This window comes from Poecile atricapillus, chromosome 1 (assembly GCF_030490865.1).
Source record: "Poecile atricapillus isolate bPoeAtr1 chromosome 1, bPoeAtr1.hap1, whole genome shotgun sequence".
Taxonomy (NCBI): Eukaryota; Metazoa; Chordata; class Aves; order Passeriformes; family Paridae; genus Poecile; species Poecile atricapillus.
This window is the reverse complement of record NC_081249.1, coordinates 133,333,537-133,359,763: the sequence shown is the minus strand read 5'-3', so window position 1 is coordinate 133,359,763 and position 26,227 is coordinate 133,333,537. Positions and strand designations below refer to the sequence as shown.

General features: G+C 41.0%; 1 protein-coding gene across 7 annotated transcripts in view; it reads right to left on the bottom strand.

Moving 5' to 3' along the window:
- The window catches only part of OSBPL5 (oxysterol binding protein like 5), a 134,384-nt gene that overhangs the window by 32,918 nt on the left and 75,239 nt on the right, over positions 1-26,227 (bottom strand). For 6 of the 7 annotated variants that reach the window (XM_058858683.1, XM_058858717.1, XM_058858676.1 and 3 more), the window contains 6 exons: positions 21,326-21,399; positions 20,212-20,274; positions 11,283-11,363; positions 10,531-10,632; positions 8,693-8,896; positions 2,828-2,912 (listed from right to left, as the gene is read on the bottom strand). In XM_058858683.1, the coding sequence (XP_058714666.1) occupies positions 2,828-2,912; positions 8,693-8,896; positions 10,531-10,632; positions 11,283-11,363; positions 20,212-20,274; positions 21,326-21,399 (609 nt within the window). The remainder of the gene's footprint in view (positions 1-2,827; positions 2,913-8,692; positions 8,897-10,530; positions 10,633-11,282; positions 11,364-20,211; positions 20,275-21,325; positions 21,400-26,227) is intronic. The other variant, XM_058858691.1, reaches the window with a different exon arrangement.

Below are 26,227 nucleotides of genomic sequence, written 5' to 3'. Positions count from 1 at the left end.
AATATACGTAAGGGCCCAGATCCCACCTGCCCCATTTGTCTTGGCTGGCTTAGTTCGTATCACCTCCATCTCCTGTCTCTATTGCATCCTCTAGGTTTGTCCAGTGTGTTAAAGAAATGAAACAAACTCAGGCACACCCTTTTGGAAATGCCTCTTTACAACAGGTGAAGCAATGTAACAGTCTAAAACCATTTCAGCCTGTCTTCTGAGCTTAAAATCAAACCATATAAATTGTAAAGTACAAGCCTTAATTTCTTGCAGTTCATGCAGAATTCTTTTTAAATGTAGCAGTTTCTGTTCCTTGTGTCTTTGTCTGCATATGCTTTTACATGACCTACTGACATTAATACTATCCCCAAGTCACTCATCTCCAAGTATGACACTCGTGTTTGGCCATTTGTCAGGACATGTGCTTGGGAGGAAGCTGTTCCTCCCTCTTGTCTGGAGATTCACATCCTGCCCTTCTTACACAAAGTATGGCCACTTTCCACAGCTCACTGACCTCAGCTGTGAAGTAAAATACTCTCATTCAGCTGAAAATTACACCATTTTTCATGGTAATATTTCTGGTGCAATTCAGTATAACTTTTTTTTTGTAAAGTCCACTGCTAAATGGACAGATCATAAAAGCTTTGGCTTTCATGATCACCTCATCAGACTCAGAATCTACCAGGCATAATGTGCGTGCTCCAAACCTGTGCAGGTGGCTCTAGGGCACTGCTGGTGCTGATCAAGAGGTTGTATTTTGTCTTGAACTAAAGGCCCTAGTTACTTTATACATACACATTTAGGATACTTGATTGAGAGGCACCGCAGTTCCTCCTCCTTCCCTTGATCATGCTAGCTTTCCATCTAACATTAGGACCCTACTGGAGAGAAGCAGCAAAATTAAGAAAAATCACACTAAACTGAAAGTAACTCTATTTTGATCTGCCTGGCCTCTGCATGCTTCCCAAGAATCTTGGCCAACATCTTGGCTTTCAAAATGTGTTCCAGTAACTCACTATTTTAAGCTCTTTTGACACTGGAGACATAATTCACTGAGCAGAAAACGTCCCATGGGCATTTCAACACTAAAAATTCTCACGTGCCAGGTATGGTCCCTTTTGTGTTTTTCCACCACATGTTGTAGGACCCAGACAGAGAGATCAGAGCTAGAAAAGTCTTACCACTGATGATCTCTTGGGAGCCAGTGCTACCTTAGGAGTATGGGTATGGGTAAGGTTAGTTACAACCTTTACGGGTAAGCTTAGTTAGAACAAATCTAAAGCTCTTCTACTCCATGTAACTGGCCTATGGCAGACACCATAAAGAGCAGAAGCTCAGCCACAGGTCTCTTTTCCTGGCTGCCTCTTTGGTTTAATCAATAATAATTAAATTAGTGGAAAGACAAGCACATAGGTCTCTAAGGAAATAATATTTTATAAAATCTGGATTGACTAACGGTTGTTGAAGCTATTTGGTTGCCTAAGAACTCTGTGGGGCTGTTCTGTATATCTGTTCTGTGGGCTGTGTGTATAACCAGGGCTTGAAATGTCTCTAATTTAGCAGCTCTACCCTACAGCACTATTTTCCCCCACAAGAGATTATTGCATCAATCTATCTCTTTCTAGGCAGGTGTCCAGTTAGAACCCTGTATTCCTTTACACAAATAAGCTACAAAAGCAGAATATGTTAGGAAATAGATATGTCTATGTGTGAATAGTGTGTCTATGGGTCTACATAAGTTCTGTTATTTTCATATAATTTCACTACACTGACATCTGTGAGCAGTTTTCAGTGTCAAGATGGTGTCCCTACCATGAACTGTCCTCTTTTTACTGCAGGAGGAAAATAGCACAGAAGTCTGTAATGAAGGAAGGTTTCCTCCTATTCTAAGTGTCATGTCAAATGTGCATTTGCATTGTCTCATTTCCATCCCTTAGGAAAATGTAAAACCTAATCACTAGACCAGAAGGACTACTTTCAAAGCCCATTTCACTCCAGAAGAAGTCCTTATGTCCCTAAAGTTACTCTAGATAAGACCCAAAGGAGCATATGGGGTAGATGAGCTCACTTGGTGGGGCAGGTGAAAAATATTCATAAAATGAACAGCCTGGGTTAATTCACTATGAAAAAAAAAATAGAGTATTCTGAAGGTCAAATGGAATAAAAACATGGCTTTAATCTTCTTATCTACTTATAAATCGCTGATATTTTAGGTCTATTGAAGTAATTTACAGAGATTTTCACAGAGCAAGCTGGCATGTCTGTTATATATTGACCTAAATTTACCTTCCATAATTTTCTGAATTCCCAGAATGGTATTTTACATGTGGAGTCACCAGCATCTGGGCCTGCTATACTGCAAACCACAGCACAAATAGCTCATAGCAAAATTCAGGTGGCTGAAAGATACCTACTGACAGCTCTTCAATATTACCATGCCATTATCCTCCAACAGATCCCCCCCTAGAGTAAGACATAGGCAGATAGGACAATGAAGTCTCTGCTGAACTGAGGACACAGAGCCCTTTTCAAATCAGGTTTTTTGGACTTCTTCCATCCTTTAGTTTATACTGACTTAGCGGTTTTCCCCAATTAGAAGCCTAAGTCCTCCTTCCCTACACATGGCCAGAGGTGACTGTTCAGTGAGGGCTACAAAATGTGCCAGAAGTCTGCTTGACCTATTCTGACCATTGGTAAGAGAAGTATTTCAAACTGGCTGAGCCACCATTTATTCCTTTATACCCTTTCTTTTTTTCCCTTTTTTTTCTTTCGTCAATCTATTTTCTTAACTAGCAAGAAGTATGCTATATGGAAAAAGCAAACAAACCCTCAAACTCACCATCTGATTCAGAGGCTGCTCTGAAAATCAAGTAGCTGCTGGGAAGAGGCTGAGTGATCGAACCGACATTTTCTCCCTTTGGTCCCTGGAAATGAACACAGACAGAAAGATGTAAGGCACAGAAGCTCCAATGGACTGTTCAATGTCTTTCCACCCTTCCCAGGCAGACTGTGCATGTTTGTGATAGGAAGAAGGCAGGAGCAGATGGAGTAATATGGAGAGACTCATTAGTAATCACGATATTGCTGCTGCAGCTCCAAGGCAGTAGTGAGCTCCTATGAAAATGCAGCTTGGTCTAACCTGTACTCAGCCCAAAATCTGCTGTTTATTCTGATATGCAGGAGTGGAAAGATCTTACTGCTGTCACTTGGGACAAAATCAGTCAAACCTTTGTGCAACACCAGAAGGAACTGCTCCATGAGGTGCACCTGGAGTCTCTTGCAGACAGGTACACTTACAGTGAAACACCCTTCACACGCCACCACAAAAAAGCAGCAGAGCCACACCTTGTGTTGTGAGTGCGTCCAGCAGAGAGGCAACAGCAGCTCTCCTGGAATTAAACAAAGCAGAAACTCCATTCTGAGTCTGTGGGAAATGTGAAAAAGGGAAAACCACAGACTGAGGACCAAAGGTCCCCCAGCATGGGCATGGGCACATTCTACTGGGTTCAGTCCTTCACCTTTAAATCCAGAGAACCCCTATGCTGTGGTGCCTTGGGTGACAGCCACTTCAGACTTTGCTCACTTTATGCTGCCTTTAGTTTAGAAGCTGTGGCAGAAAAAAAAGTGTCTTGTAAACATCTTGCCACCATGCTTTCAGCATGACCCTCCAGAAATGATGCCAGGGAAGCAAAGTCCATCTTGGATAAGACAATTCTTTGACTAGAACCACAGGCTCCCCCCCTTGATCTCCTCCCTGTTTTCTTCTCATCTGAACTCCAGAAGATGCTAAGAAAAACCAGTTCCTGTGTGCAGCAAACACAAATTCATACTCTTCGTGGTATGGACTTTGTGCCATAACCTGGCAGAAATAAATAGAAATCCCTCGTCCTACATTGCATTTTCAAAGCGACCCATCTTCCTCCAGCTTCTTATCTTCCTCACTTTGCAACAGATAACACAAAAGCAGATCCTTTTTCAAATATGCAGACAATATGTCAGAAATAAAAGCAGGGCAGAAAACATCACCAATACTTGTGTGACCATTATGTCATCAGCAGGGGAGAGCAAGAGGTTTTCTCCAGGATGCTCCAATACACATTTCCTTGACATTCTAGAGAATACCACAAAATGCTGAAAATCTGTGGGCAGTTTTTTACAGTTTGACTATTACTCTCTTCCCTTACATGGGCCTTTATAGTATTCTACCAAATTCCTTGAAAGAAGGATTTCTCCCTCCCAGTTGTACCAACTGTATGGAACTGTAATTGCTATTTAAAACTTCCCCTGTACACAAGTGCTTCATAGTTTTTCCAGATAAAACCACACAATAGTGGTTTTATCTGGATTTTTGTTTTTAAGTTACACTCAGAAAAACAAAATTTGGATGGAGTGGGGAAAGCATCAAGTTGTATCTGAGTGTATGAAGATGAAGCGTTGAGAAGACAACAGTCTTCAGTCAAGCTTTTTGCCTTCACATCTGCGGGGTTCCTCTGCTGCCAGGAGAAACTGGGATCCTTCTTACTCACTTTCATTTTCTCCTCCCCTCTCCCAACAAGAGGTTCACAATATTAAGACTGTTTAAGAGCTTAATAGTCAGGACTGGCAAAGTTGAGATTTGACTTGTAAACCAGAGCAGAGCAGCTTAAGACATTACTAGTGACATTAATGCAATCAGGCATCATTCCCCATGGCATTTTTCCTTTCAGTTGCTTGCAGCCGATCAGGGCGTTGGAGAACTATTGATGACACCATTACTCGTATTTTTAGTGCAGAGGTGGATATTTGCTCTGTTTGAGGAAAAACCCCACAACCTAACAGTACAGATACAGAGAAACAGTATTTAAAAAAAAAAGGGGGGAGATGGGAAGGAAGGGATAACACAAGAATCTAACAGGCATTTAGGCATGTGGATTAACTCAAAAAGCAGTTAGGTCACTCTGTCAAGGAAACACATTCAACAGTAAGGCATGTTCATGCATGGAGGGGGCCATTTCCAACAGAAAAAGAAAAGAGGCCATGAAAATAAAACCAACAACTGCACAGATTAAATGGAGTTCTGTAGCTGCACAGCAGAGGTAATGATGCTTTCTGTCTCCCAGCCTTTGGGCACCATGCCAGTGACCATCTCTCACTAGAAGTGTTGTCCCAGCTGCACCAGCACCCAGAGCCCAGCTGCAGCCCCTGCGCAATACAACTAAAAAAGGATCACCTTCAGATCATTCCTATCTTTACATCTGATTTGAGACTCAAAATGCATTATGAAACGGGGTGAATGGGCTTTGAAAAATGTAGAGGACTGACAGTTTTGGATAGTATGACAAGACATCTCAGAGACTCATAAAACAAAGCTTAAAAGGGGGAGGGGGGGCAGAAATCTCCTTAACAGTATTGCAGATAACCACAAGAATGAAGATGAAACTTTTGTGTTCTGGAATGGAACAACAACTAGAACAGCAGCAGTGCAAGACCATTACTAGAACTCTTTCTTTAAAGAAATGACTCAACTTCTTACAAACCAACAAAATTCAAATGATACATTTCCCCAGATGCAGTGGGTCTGACCCCAACTTACTTATTGTTCTAAATAAATGTCAGAACAGGCTGCAGATAATGAAAGCCTTCCCACACTATGCTGTTCAGCCAGCTTCTGAGCAAGCTTTTAGGGAAATACAGCCTATTCCAGGACATCTTTTGGGACAGGCAGGCAAATCCTGCCAGCTGATAGCTCTACACTCCCTCTGTGAAGCAAGAGGTCAGATACCCACACCCTCACACGAATTACTAGGTTGGCATTCCCCAGTTCCTGCAGCCACCTTGGCAAAATGTTTCTTCCCAGGAGCGATGTGGGATCACACTGCTTTCATACATTGGACAAAGTGCCTCTGCAGAAGCATTTGGAGCATGTGGGGGAAGCTTTTCTTACTAGTACTTGCACTGCTGGCTGATTTTGGACCTTGACAGTTTTGGCCTTGGGTTTACAAAGGCTTGAATGGAACAAATAGATAAAAGGTCTAATCAATGTGGACTGCAAAGGAGTTTCAGGCTGAAACTCTCAAAAAGCCAAGGAAGCAGCCTAGAATAAAGAACTCTTCCCCTCAACAATATGCTTCTAAGATAGCTCTAGACCCCAGAGAGCTTTATAGGAAAAACAGTACCCAGGTGCATGTGTTTAGGTTTCAACTATAAGCCATGGCCTTTACAGCTTATCTTGAAAGGTGCCCCAAAATCTCACCCTTCTCTCTCTGAAGTTAAATGCTTGCACATCAAATTTATTTGGCTAGTACTACCATAAAGGCCTATGTTCAGTCAGTGCCTGAACCAGACATTTGTTCCAGGGCTGAACCCCAGAGTTAGCTCAAAGCATCTACTGGGTAGCCAGGCCAATATGTATGAAGATATTCAATAATTACCCAGAGTAAACTGCAAATCCACTGAATAGAGTGAAAGCTGGACTATCTGGATAATCCCTGAAAATTTCACAAGCCATTTTGGCCAAGAATGAAAGGTGTTCATCCAGATCTTATTTCTATTGTGATGGACAGCAACTTGGGCTTTTTGCTTAAGCTCGGGTGAATCTGTATTTAATGAGAAAAAGACTTCCTTTGCATAGTTAAACACAACCAATGTAAATCAGTCAATTCTTCTCCAGTTGCTTTAAAAAGAGGCTGTGAAACGACATAAAATAAAACAGTATTTTTAGCAGTTTCAGCCTTAAACTGTTGACAGAGTGCAGACAGCCTCTTTGACATCAAGAAGCTCACTGGTGGATTTCTCCCTGATGTGTATTTTGGCATTTACCTCGTGGCTGAAAGCATCTATAACACACAACAATCCAGGCTGAACTCAGGTTTCAGGGAGTATCCTACCATGCAGCTCAAATGTGGTTTCCTGAATATGTCTCAAGAGATGCAGAATATTACTTTGACTTTAAAATTTAAACCTTTTTGGACTTCCTCTAGTACACAAACATTTTCAGATATATACTCCCTTCACATTTAATATTCTAATTCTTATTTCTATCATATGTTTTCTCAAGAGACACAAGAATTAGATACACATATTTAAATGCATACACATATTGATAAAACCTCCTCTTTGGGATGCTTCATATCAAAGGAAGGGCATCCTAGTGCAACACTTCAGATCTGTCAGCAACTCTGCCTTTCAGTATCTGACTGCACTTTTGATTCTCTTTTTCACTACCTCCTCTGACTGTGCTTCTCAAAATAAATCAGTTGACCTGTCAAGTCACAAGGAATGTTTTTGCTGATAGACAGTAAATCATCAACAACCTTCTTGGGTGCATGTTCTGAATTTAAAAAGCATCAAAACTCTCAAAACTGTGTAAGAAGCAAGGTAGCAACAAAACCTTTGGAACTTCAAGGAAAAGCAATGCATTTAGGCACAAATCAGAGCTGAGCTGCTGGCAGAAATCAGCAGCTCTCACCCCTGCTTGCTGAGGTTAGTTTTAATTCTCTCCTCCTACCTTTTTAAAAATGGAAAGGCTTTTTATAGCGATCGTATAGCTGTGTTTAAAACTGTTCAATTAACTGCATGGATGAGCAGGAGTGTGTCTGCTTGATCTGCTCCCACAGGGCTTCTCCCTTTTGTTATAACTTCTGATGCCATGACAAGTGCTTTCACTGCTCTCTCTTGAGTCTTTCCATTTCCATTCCCTCTGCTGACCACCTTGCATCTATGCACTATGAGGCATCAGCTCATAATGCCTTATTTACACTTGTGATGTCTCCTAGAGAATTTATGTCTGCAATAACTCTTGTTATTGCCACTGTTTTTGACAGGAGAAAAAAATACAAGAACATTCAAATTTTGTCTTCAGGGTATCTAAAGGATGTGGCTCTCAGTGCCTTTCAGGAGATACTGGGATCTTCCTCTTTGATCATAGGCATTACATATTTTTTTTTCTTTTTTGCCTATTCTTAAAGGAAAGAAGATAAAGGAATACAGCTCTTTAAGTTTTGCAGGGAGTTATTTCAAGAAGTGTGAAAAATTATTAATCATATATTTGTTACAGGGAGATCCAGAGGTCACTGTAGGAGCCACTGTGTGTATAGGAAGGGATTCTCTCAGCATGAAGAATAACTCAAAATGAAGTGGAGAAAATCCTGCTATTTACATTTCAAAGAAGAGACAATAAGTGCTATCTGAAGTCACACTTTTGTGCTCAAGTCAAGGCTTGAGCTGAACACTGAGTTCCAAGTCCACTGCAAACAAAACCAAACCTCAGGGGCATTAGAAAAAAAGAAGTCAAATTATAAACCTGCTTTTTTGTCACTTTGCCAACCATCTCCCAGTGTTGTGTGAAGCACTTGGTGCCTTCTGTTTTGTTTTGGGGATTTTAGTTAACTGTGTTATGCCAAACTCCTTTTAAAGATGTAGGTCATGGCTCGATACAGCATCTAGGTATTGAACTTCTCTTCCTGTACTAGCACATTTCCTTTTTCCTCCATCTATGCAGGCATCTGTACACTGAGAATGATACATCTATGGAACTAATCACAAGGACTATGTCTCTTTGATGTCATTCAGTGATCAAGCTCTGGTATCCTTAATTTTTTTTATGCAGTCAATTCACCACTGCTAACAGCAGCTGAATAACTAAATAATATTAGTGCTAGGCAACACCAGTGCTCAGAAACTTTGGTGACCAAGAACAGGTGGTTTGACTCATCAGGATTGTTACCTTTACAGCCCAGATGGATTGATCCAGAGGATGGAAGAGTTTAAAGCAGAAGCCATCCTTTTTGGAGGGTCTCTCGATCAGCTCACAAGAATGGAGCAGGATTGTCCCAACCCACTGTCCGATCTTTGGCGTCTTATAAATAAGCAGCACTCCTGGTTTCAGGACACACCATAGTTTGGTCCAGCTCTTCAGAGTTCCACGAATCTGGAAGAACAAAAAAAGTTGCATCTACACTGCTCCTTAGAAGAAACCCAGCATTTATTCAGTATTTATACAGTATTTCTAGTATGTTTATTCCAAGGCTGCATCAGGATACACTTCCTAAGAAAAATGCATGGTGTTCCCTGAATAGTCCTAGGGACCTCATAGCAAAATCCCAGAACCTGGAAATCTGGCTATCAGAATCTTGTCTCAATATTTTTATTACTGGTTTAGCATTCTTCCTATTCACATTACTAGCTCAGTGTTAGAACTTGATTAATTTTTTAGGCAATCAGCACTGCTGACCCATGTGAGAGTGATCTGTTAATAATCACGGAGGACATGCCAATTAGACCATTGCATATAAAAATGTTATAGCTAGTCTACTCGACTTATAAGTCATTTTAATAGTGTTCTGCAGAACACTGCTATTAATGGGTTTTGTCAAATACCCCATTCTTAGAAGTACTGTCTCCAGCTGGTTTACTTCTCTGTCGAGCTCAATGCAGTTCTCTCTTGTAGAGAAGACATTAAATCTGATAAGAGTATATTAAAGATTACAGCTTTAAGAATGGAGACATTTCTCAGTAAGGTTACATTTTGCCTAAAGTCTTCCTGCCTTTGGTGTGCAAAGGCCAAACCTCAAGTCTTTTCAGTGTTCTGTTTTTGTGGCCCAGCATTATTTGCAGCTTACCAGAAACTTCCAGCCATAGCAAACATGCAACAGGTATTTCATATTTTAAAAAGTCTCAATATTTATTTTTCATTAACAATAAACACTACAGGAAGGCTTTTCTGCCAATCTAACTTCTCAAATAAACCATAATCATGTCACTTTTCTGACCTCTAATAATAATTGCAGAACAATGTTGGAGGATTTTACCATTAACCAAATGCAACTGTATTGTTTCATGAGATCCTTAAGTTACTTTGTTTTTCTTAAGAGCTATGTGTTTGGCAATGTTTGGAAATTAGGTTTTGCTAATATAAAAGGTTCAACCAATTCATTATTATTTGAGAAGACTAAATGTTCCCAAAGGAGGAGAAAACCAGTGCTCATCTCTCAATGTCAATCCAGATTTACTTTGCCACACAGAAGTTTCAGGACTTCAATGAGAAGCTGTCACTCCCCAAGTCTGTGCACAAGGAGAAATTGCAGTTGTCATCAGGTACGGTATGTTTCATTCTGTGCTGTGACAACAGAAAATCCAATTGTCGATAGAACAAGCTGTATCTGCCCATTTTCAGGCTGTTATTCACTCTATTCCCTCTTCAGTACAAAACCACATTTATGAGAAGAGGCCAACAGAGTCTTTCAGAGGGGAACAAAGAGAGAAACATCATCACTTCCCTTTGTACTATGCCCTTTTTGAGTCCTTGTTGCTGCTTAAGGACATGGAATAGACCAATTGAGTTAAGGTGGAAAGTAAATACCCACAGTTCCACTTTTACAGCAGTTATTTAAATAAAGCTTGAGTTGAAGCTTGAGTTGAAGTTACTTTACAGTAAATTCAACTCAAACCTATTTGGTCTTCTTTCACTTAATAAAGTGAAAGTGTATACATCCCAGACACATCACCTACTTCACATCTCATTTTTTTCCCACAGGCTCAGAAGAAATTGTCTCTATCAAATACCTTCAGCCAGTCTGCTGTGATCACCACACTGGGATCCTTCAGAGCACTGAAGAGTTGTCTGGTTGCTCTTTTCTTCTCCTGCCTGTAATTTTTTTTTTGTACCTGGTTGAGAACAGAGAAAATATAGTAGCTGTAATTGTGGCCTCTTTTGGGGAGGAAAGAACATAATGGATTAAGGACAGTTATGTATAGCACAACAAGAACTTGACCCAGCCCAGGTTCCCCAGAAACAAGCACAAGGAAGAATAAAAACATAACGAGAGAACAGGCATTTTCTTTGCTCCTGAAGTTTCATTAAACACAACCTAGTTTGTCTTTTCTTTGGAGGGGAAAGAAAGAGGCTGGATACCCAGTCTTCCTCACCCCTCAAATTCAAGAAACTAAATCTAATTTCATTCATTTATACTATTTGTTTGGTAGACAAGGAAGTGTTCAAGCTACAATTTGCTCGGTTTGCCTAGGCAAGTCTGTCCTAACAAGAGCAGTGAAGGATTACAATCCTCTTGAGGTGTCTAATGGTTCCAGAACACAGTGAAAATAATTACACTGATCTGTTCAGCTTGCAGGATATCACCTAATCCTGTGTATAAAGCCTGTAAATGTCCTTCACCTATAATGACTCCTAAAAGATTCAGAGGCTTCTCTGGGTCTTGGGAAATGACTCTGACTTGTTTCCAATGGTTTGTTTGGAAGGTACCATTTGTTTTCTAAAAGAAAGTCAGCTGATGATGACCTGGCTGCTTTGCACATACCTTCAGTGTTTCCTTCTTCATGAATTTGGCTGTGGGAGACACACACTCTTTGTCAGACCCATTGCAAAGCTTATATTCGATCTAAAAAAAATAGAGAGAGAAGAAAATAGGAATGTGTTAACCTGAAGATGTTCAAGTTATGCTCTGACAAAGTGTTTACAACTTTCAGGAATCCATGAAAGAGCTGATTGCAGACTTCAGCAGCGGAACACCAAACAGGTGCACATAATGCATATCTACAGTGCAGTTCAAACTTCCCTTTTATACCCATGACTGGTTGGAAAATTCCCCACCAAATTTTCTTTGTATTCTTCCCATGTAGACATTAATCTTTGTTAAAAAAAAAAAAAAAAACCAAAAAAAACCCCAACAAAACAATAAAACAAAACAGAAAGCCAAAAAATTATTTCTCATTTTGAAAACTGCCCAACTCTGTTCATATATGAAAGCATTTCAATTACTAGAATAAAGCTTATGAGGAATTTGTTATAGATTTTTCAGAATAAACTTGATACTGGCAATGACTGTTGCACTGACTGAAATGTCCAAAAACATGGGTGGGCAAGAAATATTACAGATAATACAGGAAATCACCTTAATCTTGGCCTTGCAAAATGAAGCACAAAATATAAACTTCAAATTGTGTTTGATAGTGTCATTGCTGTTTAAATTCACTTTCAGAAACTACAGGTTGATCTCCTGACTGTGCTGATGGGCTGCAGAAGTGCTTCACTTTCATTAGGCAAAATGACAGCATTACTGTTACCAAAATAAAGCATGTTTAGAAAGTGCAACTCTCCAGAGAAACTGTGCCTACAATGAGGACCCCCACATGGGAAGGTTCTGTCAGCAAATTGTACAAAACATGGGCAGGGTTAGTGGTGAAAGAATTATGGTACAGTCTGGACTCTGCTGCTTTTTATGTGACCTTGGGGAAGTTACTTTCCCTGTATCTCTCTTCCTTCCAACCTTTCATGTGTCTGATGCATTCAGACTGTGATCTTTTGGGGTCAGACACTGTCTCTCCCACTCATACATGAGAGTTTTGTAAGAAAAACTTAGCCCTCAGCCACCTTCATTTAATGAGTGTGACACAAAAATGAGCTGTACTAAGAAAAAAAATGTGTCAAAAATATTTCCCATTTATAAATTCACTGCTATGATGTGAAACAAACCCACTGGGCTCTCAGAATTCCTCTCATTTATGTCACAAATTGATGTAACAATTTTACAGCACCTTCACTTTCGAGAGACCCACTTCCTTTTTTCCTCCCAGTGACACAGAAAATTCTTGGGCTACTATAGCCATGAACTATGCTGTACATTAATGACAGCCAGATCAGTCCTTTTCACATGACTCAGAGAAAAACACAGAAATGCATGACCAGATCACAGCAAAGAGGCCATCAACTATGCCTTGGAGACTGAGGCAGGAGCAAAAATAGGAGAGAGGGCTGCCTGCTCAACTCTGCAAAACTCCTTGTAGGTGATGCAGAATTAGAAATCAGGAGCAGAAGGTGCAATTTGCAACATAGCCATGGTCGCTGTAGAACCTATTACTTGTTCTCACATTCCCTTGTAGTACTCTTTCACTAAAACCAAAACCACACATGATACTTTAAAAATGGAGACATGAAAACTCTATGATCACACACAAAGGCCAGCGACAGCCCTGATCTGACTGTTTACTTTACAAGGCAACTTGGATCCACTCAAAGAAAAGGCCAGCTCCTGGACTCCTGAAAACCATTCAGTGTTTGCCTTTTTTGTTTCCACAGAAAGATGAACCTGCCTCCTCTACCTACACAGCTGTCTCTGCTTCCTATTTTGTGCTTTGGACTTCACTGTAAAAACACTAGGTTTATGCTGGGGACCACTGCCCAGATGTGACATCTGAGCAGAGAGTTGTGCCCCCAGGGTCTTTGTCACATTTCAAAGGGCAGTAGTAGACATTTGGGAGATATGCTATAAGCCTTTCTCTATGAAGAAACATTTCCAAGTGCCTAAATATCTTTGAGTAAGATTCCTTCAGCATTATTAGGAGATTATGCTTTCATGATCTGAGTAGTGTGTCCTCTGAAATTGGTCAAAAGAATTCTCCCCTTTTCTCTCAATTAACAGGAAGAATGTCCTGTCCTTGAGACACAACTATCAGCCAATTGTTTATTAGTAATTTCACTCCCTCCGGCCTGAGAGATCAGACAGAGAGAAACACTGTGTACTAGTCCTCATTAGCCAGCATGACAGGCAGAAAAAGCACAGATGTTCCCAAGATTCTAGGAAATACTCCTCAGCTGCCTGCAAAGCATCAGAATACAAAGAATGCCTTTTGCTTATAATTAAAACAAGTTACAATTGCTTGTTATATAGAAAATTACACCTTAGTGCTTATATAAAGAATGAAATTTTTGGCCTCTAAGCTCACTTGGCTTGGGGAGATTTGCTTGCAGGAAAGGCTTCCAACAACCACAGCAAACCTGAGCCTAGACCTGCTGCTCATGGGGAACCAGCACTGACATAGAGAGAGGCACTTCCACTGCCCCACCAGCCCCACCTGCCTCTTCCTTGGAGTCTCTCTGCGTCATGCTAAAAATAGAGTTGAACAAGCACAAGACTTCAAACCTGGGATGTTCATACAGACAGACACTGATTCTGATTCTTTGGGAGAGCTGACTCCATGACCAAGGACACTGGTGCCCAACTCCATCCAATGCTGCTGTGCACACCATCAAACCACAGCACACAACACCTGATGAAGGGATAATCTTCCCTGACACCAGCACAGCCTTTAGGAGATCAATTAATACAGTGGAACTTGACTAAAACCATTTCAAACTGGTCCTTCACTTAGTTAAAGCAGCTGGATGAAGAGCTTTGGAGGGTGCTGCTGCGGTGGCTCCTGAACCACCGTGCTGCTTCCTTCAGGCACTCCCTCCCCCAGGTTTGGGCTACACCTGGACATGCTGAATCTGTGAACCCAGCCTGTAAGGGGAAACAGGGCCACAGGCATGGTGGTCACCAAGACAGGCTTAAGAGTGGATGAGAAAGAAGCAGTAGTGTAGGTACTCACTGCCCATACAAGAATTTCTACGCATGGGAAAATAAGTTTCTGTTCTTCTATGTCCCAAAAATGGTGATGTACCTACAAGCTGTGTGACCAATGCCACAGCTCCCTGAGATGGTTGCAAAATACTCTATGAAGAGAGAGAAAATGTTACTATAACTAAGCCACAGTTTTAACTAGGAGCCATGGACAAACTTTCAGATGTGCCTGACCTGGGACTTTTGATAGTTCCCCATTTATTTTTTAATGAGGCAGACTGATTGCTTCTCCCTCCCGACTCTGCCTCTTGTTATGCATATCAGGATGCACCATCACTGATCTTAAACAGCAGCTTGCTGGCAAGGAAACGGATGATCTCCAGCTCTACACAGCGAAAATCATTGTGTTTCTGGTTTTAAAGTTCCTGCTTTCTCACAGGACAGGTGGGATCTAAGTCCCCAGGACAGCATACCATAGGTACCCATGCTGCTGATAGCAATGATAGCTCCTCTAGGATTAACCAGCTAAATGACTTGATGTAATATGATTTCATATTTTAACATTAATGTCTTAATGATTTTGTTTGTACCTTGTGGCATTCACTAAATTTGGGCCATCAGCTCTAAAGATTCCCAAGACACAGCAGGGTCTCACATTGCTAAGACACATCAAGAGCATTTCATGATGTCTTTCTACTGCCCTGCCTTTTCCAGCCTGGCAGAAAACTATGAGAAGCCATTTGTCATCACAGCAAGTCTTCCAAGGAAACCGGGAAAATGTTTGTGCAGAGTATCAGAATCTGGGCCCCGCTCTGTGCAGCAGCATGTGAACAATATTGGCCACAGATGAGACTTTGTACAATGGGAGAGTAAGGAATTTGTGTCCTTTTTAAAGAAAGAAATAGCCCACTGGAGTATTCTAATAAGAAAGCAGTAAGTAGGCTTCCCATATACTGGTTCCCATAAAGAGGGAAGTCTGTTAACCTACCAAAAACTTTCACCAGAACATGCTGCAGCACTCACAGGGAGAAGGAACTGTTGTCCCTTTTCAGTTCTCTAATCAAACCTGTTCTGTTCAGGACTGAGTGATGACCTCACCACTGACAATGGGCTATACTGTACTCAAAAACATACTTTTTATCCCAGTTAAGTTTCTGTTCCCTTTCATCTCAGTCATGGAACTCTGGAGATTCACTGCTGATTGTTAGCAGTCATCACAATACCCTAACACTTATGCCAGGCTTCGCAAGAGAGCATGCAGAGTCCTCACAATAGTGCTATTCTGATCCAGTGTCTTTTTGGTGACTTCATTTCCAAGAGAAACCAAATCATTTCACAGAAAAACAGCCTGTGATCAGCTCCAATGTGGGGGATGCCAGCCCATCAGCATGCCAGCCATGCCTAGGACAACAGCAAGAGGAATATCCTGTTACTTAGCACAAGCAATCCTTGCTGCACAACAGCCAGAATTATTCCAAATCAGAAACATTTCAATAAAGTCATTCTCAAGCTGTGCTCTGCATGGTAACAGCAGTGACAGCTTACAAGTTTCCCTTCCGTCTTCTTTGCATCCAAGAGAGAGAGAAAGATGAGACCAGATGGGAATTTGAAGGCAGAACAAAAGAAGCTGGGGTTATAAGTTATGCTTCACAAAATCAGTGACATGTCCTTGATCAGATGTAATTACTCCAGCATCTTTTCCACATAAAATTGCTAAAAATTGCAAACAGAAATAAAAGAAATTAAAGTTGTTTAAGTAGTGTAAAAACTATGGAAAAGCTGGGTTTAACATTACAACTGAGAAACTCCTTGTTACTTATGTGAATATTCACATATATCTCAACCAAATGTAAGCAATTTTGGTTTCATTTTATTATAAGCAGCTCTTTTCAAAAACTTTTTACTTTTGTTGTGAATTAACAGCTCATCCAAAGCACAGCAGAGTCAGTGAAACAATTCTTACTGACAAATAACCTTTGCAGTAGGAAAGATTACCATTCAACTGATATGCTGCTTTACAGCAAGCTGAATAATCTTCAACTAAAACTTTCCAGTTGGAAAAAAAAACCAACATAATGATCCCTCTTATTTCAACAATGTTACAAAGATACACCGACTATGTTTACAACTCTGAAATAGCACAATGATTAGCACGAACTGAAAAGCCTGTACAAATAAACAGTTGACATGACAGCAGCATCTGGGGAAAATAGCTGATGAAATTCAGCCATCCAGACAACTTCAAATATCAAGTAATACCAGTGTTTTGTGGAATCCTTGGCTCCATTGCATCAAATTACAGTAAATAAAGAAAAATTCACAGACCTCACAGGATTTCTATTTGATCATTTAAGTGTGCCTTGCATGGGAAGTTTCTTCTGCAAGGTCAGAATATCAAAAGAACATTTGGGGTGAGATGAGAAGCTGAAGACTGAGAAAGATGCTGTTTCACACGGCTGTCATAGACTTAGTACCAGCAGAAAGCTGAAACAGTTTTAATTTCCCCTCCAGCTATAGGCACAGCTTTTGTCCCTAGTCTGAGTTTAAACAAGCAAAGTGAGGAACGAAAAACAATTGTACCTGCAGTTTTGCTAAATTGTTTAATAAATAATTTCAATTTCAGCACCTCCATTTGCCCTCACGTTCCTGGTCAGAAACACTAGGCTAGGAAATTACGATCAACGGTGACCTATGCTGACATGATTGCACTCCTGTGGCTTACCCAAAGTTATCAACTTTGAGTTACTACTGTCTACATTCACCTCTGTGAGGCACCCCAGTGTTTTCAGGGATTGTATGTACCTACACAAGTTAGGGATGCTCCATGTTTTCCACTTAACATGCAAAATCCCACCCCTCTTCAATCTGATTTTCCCAAAATACTCCAGGCTACATCTCTGCTCAGCTGAAATCAGCTGCAAAGATCTCTGTGGACAATTGTGACTACCCTAAAGTGCTGCACATGGTATTGAGGAAGCAAAATGTGCTGAACCAGGGCACAGGAACTGAGTGTAAATGTTCATAGAGACAACTGGCTCCTCCATCCACAACATGGAGAGCATGAAGTATGGTAAAGAAAAGACAGCAAGGGTCCAGCTAAGCATTGCCACCACCTGGAAGGGCCAGAATCTCCCATTAAGCTGTGCTTAACACACACGGGATGTTTCACTCCTGAGTCTCTCCAAGGTGATTCCTACAATATCTGGGTCTGTCTGCAAATCAATTCCTTGGTTTGCTGGCTAAGGGAGAACAGAGGAAGGGGTACCCTCGTAAATTGCCACATTTGTGAATGATCTTCTATGTTAGTCCGAAGTGTAACCATTACTGGAGTTACCTCAGAGGTCAGGAGCACGATTCACAGATCAAGCAGGGTGAGCTTGAGACAGTATGGGAACCGTAGCTTAAATCACAAGTGATCAGTATGTGTAGTTTCAAACCACTGTGCAGCTAAAATAAATTTCTAGCAGTCAGTTATATTTGTATTTCAGATTACAAATCACACAATAGAGACCTGAACAATTTGGGCATGTGGAAAAACTCATTCACAGTGCTTTGCCTTCCAATACGTCACATAACTGTGCGTGCAACAGCCACACTCCTACAATGTCAGAGACTTCACTGCAGCATTAGCAAGGGACCAGAAACAGTGAAGTACCACTGAACTCCAGCTTCAGGATTTTTCTGAATATCTCTTAAAATATACCTCAATTCTTTGTGGCCCTGCATGCATATCAAGAGACTCCAGATGCCCTCTAGCCAGTAGAATTAATAGGTAAGCATGGGAAAGAAAGAGAACATTCAGCACTGCAGACTGCAATAAAAGGTGCCTCAGAGGACTCTAACAGCATCAAATGAGGCACAATGCAAAAGAAAGGTTCCAATCACTATCAGGTGTGTGCTAACTCTACTACCTGGTTGCAGAGACAAGCCTGAGTCTTAGACAGAGACAGTTTGATGATACTTTCACACCCCAACTATGATCCCTCAGCCCAGAAAAAAAGGACAAAGGGCTCTAAAACAGAGAGAAACTAATAAGAGAAACAATCTGAAATAAGTAAGCTAGTATTTTTTTTTCCCTTTGAAAAAGGAGATGAAAGACTCCACCTAAAAAATTAAATAGGAGGAAATGTGCTGCAGAAAGTTACCAAAATAATATGTAGCTAAATTGTGCCTTAAATATGTTCCAAAAATATGTGGGTTAAGAACCCACAGTTGAAATTACAAATATATATATATAGTGCCAAGAACCATACAAACACATTGAATGCAAATGTTCCAGTATCAAATATCTGACTATCTGTACAGACAGGACAACTGGGATGTGTTGACACCTCAGAGAGCAGCCCACCCATGAGCACAGGGCAGTGTGGTTGCAGTTAAAAGTCTTCGCAGCACACAAGTTCACAGACATTTATAGGGTTTTTATGCCACATTCTCTCTGCTAACTTGGGCAACCTGCAGCCTTCTGCAATGTGGATATGGCCTGGGTGAACAAAAGGCAGAACTGTTTCCACCTCACTGATGAAGATGTGAAACAGAAATGCAATTAATGTGCCTTGGCAATGCAGGGAATTCAAGGCAGAGTTGGGAATTTGAGGTTCCCCAAGCCCCAGTCCAGGGATCAAATCACTTCACTGGCATTCCTGTCCTTATTACTGAGTGAAAGAAGTTAATCTGCTGTGGTACCTCAAAATAGTGCTGCTGAAAGAACACTGTACCAAAAGAAGGACAAATATCCATGGCATGAATGTGAAACCTGTAACATTTACTTTTTAATCCATTAATTAAACCAGCACACCCTACAGTCCAGTCTCTAGCAATTTTTCCCCCCCCACTGCTATCAGGAATCTAAATATGACCGAATTAGGGCACACTTCTCCCTTTGGTTCAAGTAGGTGGAATCACTATTTATTTTTAAACTGAAATAGTATGACAGATCCCTACTTACAGTTCTGAAAGCTGACAGTAAGGCTTTATTTTATGGCATAAGAGCTGAGTGAATGAAAAAAATTATGTATTAAACAAAATGACCACCACTTTGCTTGAATTTTTAAGTAACAAGACGTTTCAAAATAAGGACTCCCTACTGTCCTTGCAAAGCACAACAGAGAGCAAGTTACATGGCTGGAGGAGAGCAAGATATTGCATAACACAGCAAGGTGAAAAAGACAGGTGCTAGAGCACAGGTCCAGGTGGAAAGTCTCAGAATCAAACATCATGTGTCTAAGCAAAATATTCAGGCAGGAAAGAAACACCCAGCTCTGGCCCATTCAGCAGCCAAAGCAATTGCCTGCAACACTGCAAATGAGTAGGCAAGTTGAGGTTCAGTGTTTTGGTGTCATGTCTCTTTTTAGTCCACTGGTGTTTTAGAGCAATTCTGACCATTGTAAAAGCAGAAGCTTGGGTTAGTGAAAGAAAAGCCCATGTCCAGATTTTGATTCATAGATCAGATGTAGTTGTTTTGTGCTGTGCAATTTCTATTAACTCTTAACAATTGTTCCTGGGACTGTCTAGGAGAGACCCACTGAGGGCTCCCGGGCACAAAGCATGGCAGAAATCAAGGTGGGCACCCAAATCTTCTATGAGTGCTTCTGCTTTCAAAACCATACCTGTAGGAAACTGAAAAGCAAGGAAGGCCCAGAGGCTGGGAAAACACAGCTGAGCCATGCTCTCACCCAGAAACCTCTCATAAATACATTCCTATTCCTGTGTTCATCCTGCATCTCAGAAATCAAACTCCCTTTTGGACAGCATTTCAGTGCTCTGAGCTGTCCTGTCCAGACAAAGTCCTTCTTGTTTACATCCCTAAGTCATTGGAAATTCAACACCACTCCATGTAAGGCGTGCAAAACATCTAGCTTTAAAACACAGCCCTGGATGCAGTTACCTGGTCCTTGGGCTTCTCCACTGCCAGGATAAGTGGGAGGCTGATTTTCCTTGAGGAACCTGCCTGAAAAAGCAAAACCAAGATCGGTTTGCAGCTTGCCAGGTTCCAGCAATAGCAGAGGACATGTACACAAGTCCTTGTTGCATACTCCCAAAGCTCCTCTCATCATCATCTCCCTGTGCTGACCTCTGCCAGGGCATCCCAGAAAAACAACCTGCAAGCTCCAGGAAAGCACAGAGAAATATACTGGAAGATGCAGAGATTATTTCCACGTCTCACAAGAAATCACCTGTCTGCAGCTGTTTCTTTCATACTATATTTTCATTTCGGCTGAAGACACTTGCATTTTATAGTTTCATAGTTTAAAATAAATTTAGTTAAAAATTTATAAACTGGCCTCGCTTCTATTTCTAGTTACCCTCCAGAAACATGTTAGGGAGCTGGAGCCAAAAAAGCTAGTACATGAATCTCAAAGCCAGATCTCATTTATAAGGTTGATTCCATCTCCACAGGAACTCAAACCCTGTCCCTCTGTAACTCTTGAACTAGAGGCAGGTTTTGAGCAGTGAGATCCAGAAACTTTAGATTCACTTTTACCTCTCCCTAACAGGCTGAATGGAAAAGTTGTGTTCAGGAAATGTTGATCAGTTTGTCTTCCTCTCCTGTTAGACCAATTTCCAAAGCTCTCTCCCAGGCAGTCCACTCACTGTTTCCGATGCTGCGCACTACACTAAATATTACAGTTTTCTTTTGCAAAACAATTAAGAGTTATGATTTCCTTTCTCATCAAGAACAGCAGGAGAACACCTCTGCTGATAAAATCAACCTTTCAACCATAATTATCCACATCTAATTACACTGTCAAATGAGGCCCAAATAAACCTGGTTCTTCTGTGGTAGGTGAAATCAAGCCAGAGGAAAGTGCAGGCTTCCTTGTCATCCCAACCATGCAAAAACACTCATTTTCTTTCCCTAAAAATACACACACACAGTTCCTGCAGAAACAGAGGGAGGGGCTTTCTCAATGACTTTAAAAAAAAAGGGTAAGAATGATTAATAGCATCCTGAGAAGAAATGAAATCAAGACTGGGAATGGTTCCCTATCCCAAAGTACCTTGCTAATGAAGTTTGGAGTCTGTGGTGTCTCATCCTTCAGGGCCGATGGGCTGTTTCCTTCCACATCTTTTCCTGCAACAAAAATATGTGATTCAAAACCAGAGAAATTCTGTGCAAAACCATGGTTCATCATGGCCTGAGAAGGGCTACTGCTAACAGCACACAAGGGAAGTTATGAGCAAGAGCAAGCACACCATGATCCCAGAGAGGGATGATATAGAATTTGAAATAGCCTCAATCCTCATGCTTGGGTAACAAGACTGCTCAAAACTAAGGTCTCAAAACACCACGGAAAACCAGAATGATGGTTGCAAAGTCCAGCATTTGAAAGCTGGAAAAAAACAGAAATAAAGTTGCTTATGCATCCTTAATCAGCTCCCTTCTGTGTCCACATTATGATGCAGTCTTTAATTACATTACCACAGTCGGTTCTTTCCTTGCATACCCCATGCCTTGTTCAGTGCAAATAATAAATGTAATTCAGTTAAATAAGCAGCTATTCAATCTTCCTTGGTCAGTATCTGGCAACTATATACTGATGCACTTGATAGCATGCTTTGTTGAACAAATAATAACCACAGTCACAAAATGCTACAGAAGACAGAAGAGTATCTATGCATAATTAGTAAAACAAAATTAAAAAACCCCAACACACTTGCAGAATATCAATGTCTTCTGACTTATTTGTTAAAATAAGAAGTATTTTAAACTTACAAGCAGTAAATGAGTACTGTGACATTTTCCAATCATTGTAGAAATATATTGCCACTACTCAAATATCCTAAACTTGCATACATTATATACTGGCATGAATGTGTGTAGTCCTGGTCCAAGCAATAAAATGTAATGATAAATACTGTTCTTTTGGCCAAATGTAATCATTGCCTTACAGTAAAAGAAAGCACAGAGCTTCTATTAAAAAAATGCCAAAAAATAGAATCTGATGAGACTAGATTTTTAGTGCCAAGACAGTCATTATTAACCAATTACAATGTCATTTTCTTCTCAGAAACACTGGCAATCAGAGCTTCAGAATACAGGATGCAGTAAAGAACCACCAAGACAGTGTAACACAGTCCATCTGTAGGACACTGCAAATATGGGAACTGTTGAAAATTTCTAAAATAATGTGTGGGCCAGCCTTGGAAACACCACCAAATTCAAAATCGGCACAGGAAAACCCTGTCATTCTCCCAAAGTCAGTAGAAGCTGTCACAGATGTGTCTGAACCATAATTTCACCTGGAATTATCAGAGCAGCCATTTAAGAAGCCAAGCTGTTAGAAAACTGTTAGAAAAGTCAGCCACAGAAAGCCCATGCTGGGACAGGAGGCCTGGCAGAAGAGGGACAGCACATGCTCTGCTCATGTGGTGGAGTGGAGAGGAGGAAGGACCCATCCAGACATGCAGGAAACTGATGCCACAACATGGGACCCTGATTTCAAACTACTTTCTTTGCTGTCCGTCCTCCCCTGGAAACACTGAGCCCTAAATAACACACTCAGAATCCTGATGTTTGTGCGCAGGAAAAAATTTTTTAAAAAAATTAAAAAATCCCCAGTGGCCAGAGATTTGACGATGCTTTTGTGCTACCATGACAAGTGGGATGGCCATAAGAACTGCTGTGTATGGATTAGAACCTAGATCTCAATACCTTTTCTTTCTCATGCCATTTTTATCTCTATAACCCCCATTCTCCCTGAAAGAGGCAGAGGAGGATAGAAAAAACTCAAAAAGCCACGTATCTGCTGCTCTTGTTTCCCATGAAGAATTTTTTCTGCACATGTATGGGAAAGTAACATATGGTCTAAAAGTTGAAGTAAAGTTAATGGGAATCAGCTGCTGTCTGCTCCATGGGAATGGTGTCTATTAGCACAACAGAATTCACATCCATTCTTTATTATGTCTTTATTATTTCTTATAGAAAGCTTAACTCCAAGCTTGTAGCCATAAAAAAAGCCTGGATGTGAGACATTTCTGCCTCTTCTCAGTAATGCAGTTATAAGGATTTGCACCTGAACAATGAGATTTTCCCTGTTCCTGAGGTTCTGGACAAACCTGCTCACAAAGTATTATGGAAAAAAAAGGAACAGGCAACTGTCCATTCTTACTGTATAATTTGCAAGCCTTCATTAGGTATGTTCATGAAGCAACACCTACTAGTTTCTTATGCAAAGTGCATTAAGTCTACTGGAGATTGTGAGGGAAAGGCTGTTTCTCAGAGGAGAGATATCTCTGACGTCTGTCTCAAGCAGCCCTGCCGCAGCCATGCAGAATGAGAGGGCCAGCCCTTGTTTGGAAGGCAAACTTCATAGTCCTTCATAGGAACTTCACAGGAACGACATGGAAGTTTCTCAAAAACCCACGCACACAGTTAAGTGCACAGAAAGCCCAAACTTGAGAGTCTCAGCCCAAGCACAACAGATACAGCCACCTCAAGAAAATAAATAGGAAACCACAGAAAAACGTAAGAGGAGCTAAACATGAACTGGCTATAGAAGCTGAAACACTTATCTCCCTGATCAAGAAAACACAAAGACCACAATAGAAAGAGACATGAATCCTGCAATTTAAAGCGCTGGCTGCTACCAGGGCACACAAAGAAGTGTCTTCCACAAAGTAGCCCAGAAGTTCTGCACCAAATAACAAAAAACATTTTGGAAAGAGAATCAGTAGTGCTTACGGAAACAGCCTTCATCACATTGAGAAGAAAACTGCCAGTACTCCAGTCTTGTGGCTAGAGAGTAGAATTACTGATACTTTCCTTTTATCCATTTCTGTCATGCACGGGGGAACTAAATATTTAGCTCCTTTTTCGAACAGTAGCCATTTCTTTTCTTTGGTTTACTGCTGGGTATCAATCTGACAGGTGCATTTGCCTTTTCTCTTTATAAAGAATGATACAGCAAGCATGACTGGTAAACTACGAGAGGAAATACACACTTTGATGTGTGACAAAACTACTGTGAATAAAAGCCATTTCTACTGTAACTATCAGCCACACAACCAAGTGTGAACACCTGAAACATAGTTCCATGTATTCTTCACAGGAAAATTCCCATATTCATGAAAGTACATCTCTTAAGATGCAAATGAGCTAATCTATATTTTAATTCAAAGACTCTGTGTGATCTTGCAGCCTAATCAAAAAGAGAGATTCTGTAAAAATTCTTGCACCAATAAATTTCCTGTCCTCTGAAATAGAAACTAGAGAAAGGTTCTCTGTCCTCATGGCTAAGTGAAAGACAGACATGAACAAGGAACAAGAATTCATGTCTCTCTAATTTGTGAGCTCTCTATAAAAAGAAAATATCTTACTCAATTTTCTCACAGTTACAAGAATCATTAGCACTTTTGTATGCAAGCAAAAGGCAAGAAGTCCGAAGTGTTATTTCAGATAGTGCCCTCTGCATTTCCCATATGTTTCCTTTAAAAAAAAAAAAATCTCTTGCTGAACTGAATCTCCACAGTGTAGCTCTCCTGAGGTGTAAAGTCTGTCACTCTCTTCTCTCTAAAATATTTACTTGCACATCTTCATTGCTGGAGGGCAACCCAGGTGATGGTGCAGTGGGACCTGCAGCTCCAGCCACATCACAACCCACTGAATTCCAGACAGGAGATCACCGGGCTTTGCTGCCCACAGCACCCGCTCAACACAATCAGCCCAGTGCTCACATAAAGGAAACCTGCTGAGCTCAAGCAGCAAAACACAGACCACTGGAAAAACCTCAAGAAATGAAAGTGTATTTAAAACAACAGAGAAAAATAGAGAACAGAGAAATATGGGATACAGCTTATGGACACAGGCCTGTGGCTTATCTACGGAGATAGCAGCATTGTTTAGAGGTACAGGAGAAGGTAGAGAGAAGCACACAAGGCTCAGAGGAAAACAAGGCAGAAGCAGCACCAAAGAAGTGAAAGCAGAGCCTGCCATAGGAAATGGCAGCTGAACATGAAGAACAACAAGCCCTTCTTGCAGGAAATAAGAGGAAAGCAGAGAGACAAGGCAGCTCCACAGGGATGGTTAAAGAAATTAAAGGAGTAGAAGAGGAGTAAGGATAGACAAAACCCCAGACTCCCTGCAAGAAATACCCCGACTGAAGCAGCAAATTCTGTTTGTTTAAAAGAGATATTCTCTCCTTTACAAACCCTTTAGCCTATGTTCTTCCTTTGCAATACTGAGGGCTACAGCCCTCACTGACACCCATGCTGGAGGTTACCTGGGAGAACTGTGCAGCAGGACAGAAGATCCATCATGGCTTAAGGAATTTGCTCTGCTGAGCCCTGTAAAGGCTGCTGCAGGGATCAAGGAGAAACAAGGGGATGGGGGAAGCTGAGGAAGAGAAAAATTCTTCTAGCCACCTCCTCCACACTGAAACATTCAACTTTCCCTAGCTTCTAAAATATTACAGCACTGAAGTACCACTGTGAGGGAGTCAGTAACTTTTTTAGCATTGAAAATGCTGATAAGAACTGAAGAAAGAACTGGACAAACTCTAAGCCATGGCTCTCCATCAAAGCAAAGGGAAGTGAATACAGGCTGAAAAATCAGCCCTTCAGCTCCCAAGGACAGCAGAAGTGAGCTATTTATTTGCCACACATTTGTACAGACTGTACTTATGGACAGTCAGCTGTTCAGAAGCCCCTCCAGGTTTGAAATGTATGAGATTTTAGATGTTCCATTTTAAGTTGTTTTCAATTTGATTACTGAAAGGTTGTTGAAGCTTCCAGCAGCCTCAGTGACAGCCAGAATTAGTCAGGACTGCTGAAAATAGGCTCCCCACTGCCTTACAGCAGGCACTCACAAACAAAATACCTGCAAAATCAGAGGCCCTTGAAACCTTTGCACTTAAATACAATTAGCTCAGGAAACACAGACCTGCTTCTGCACTACATCTGCA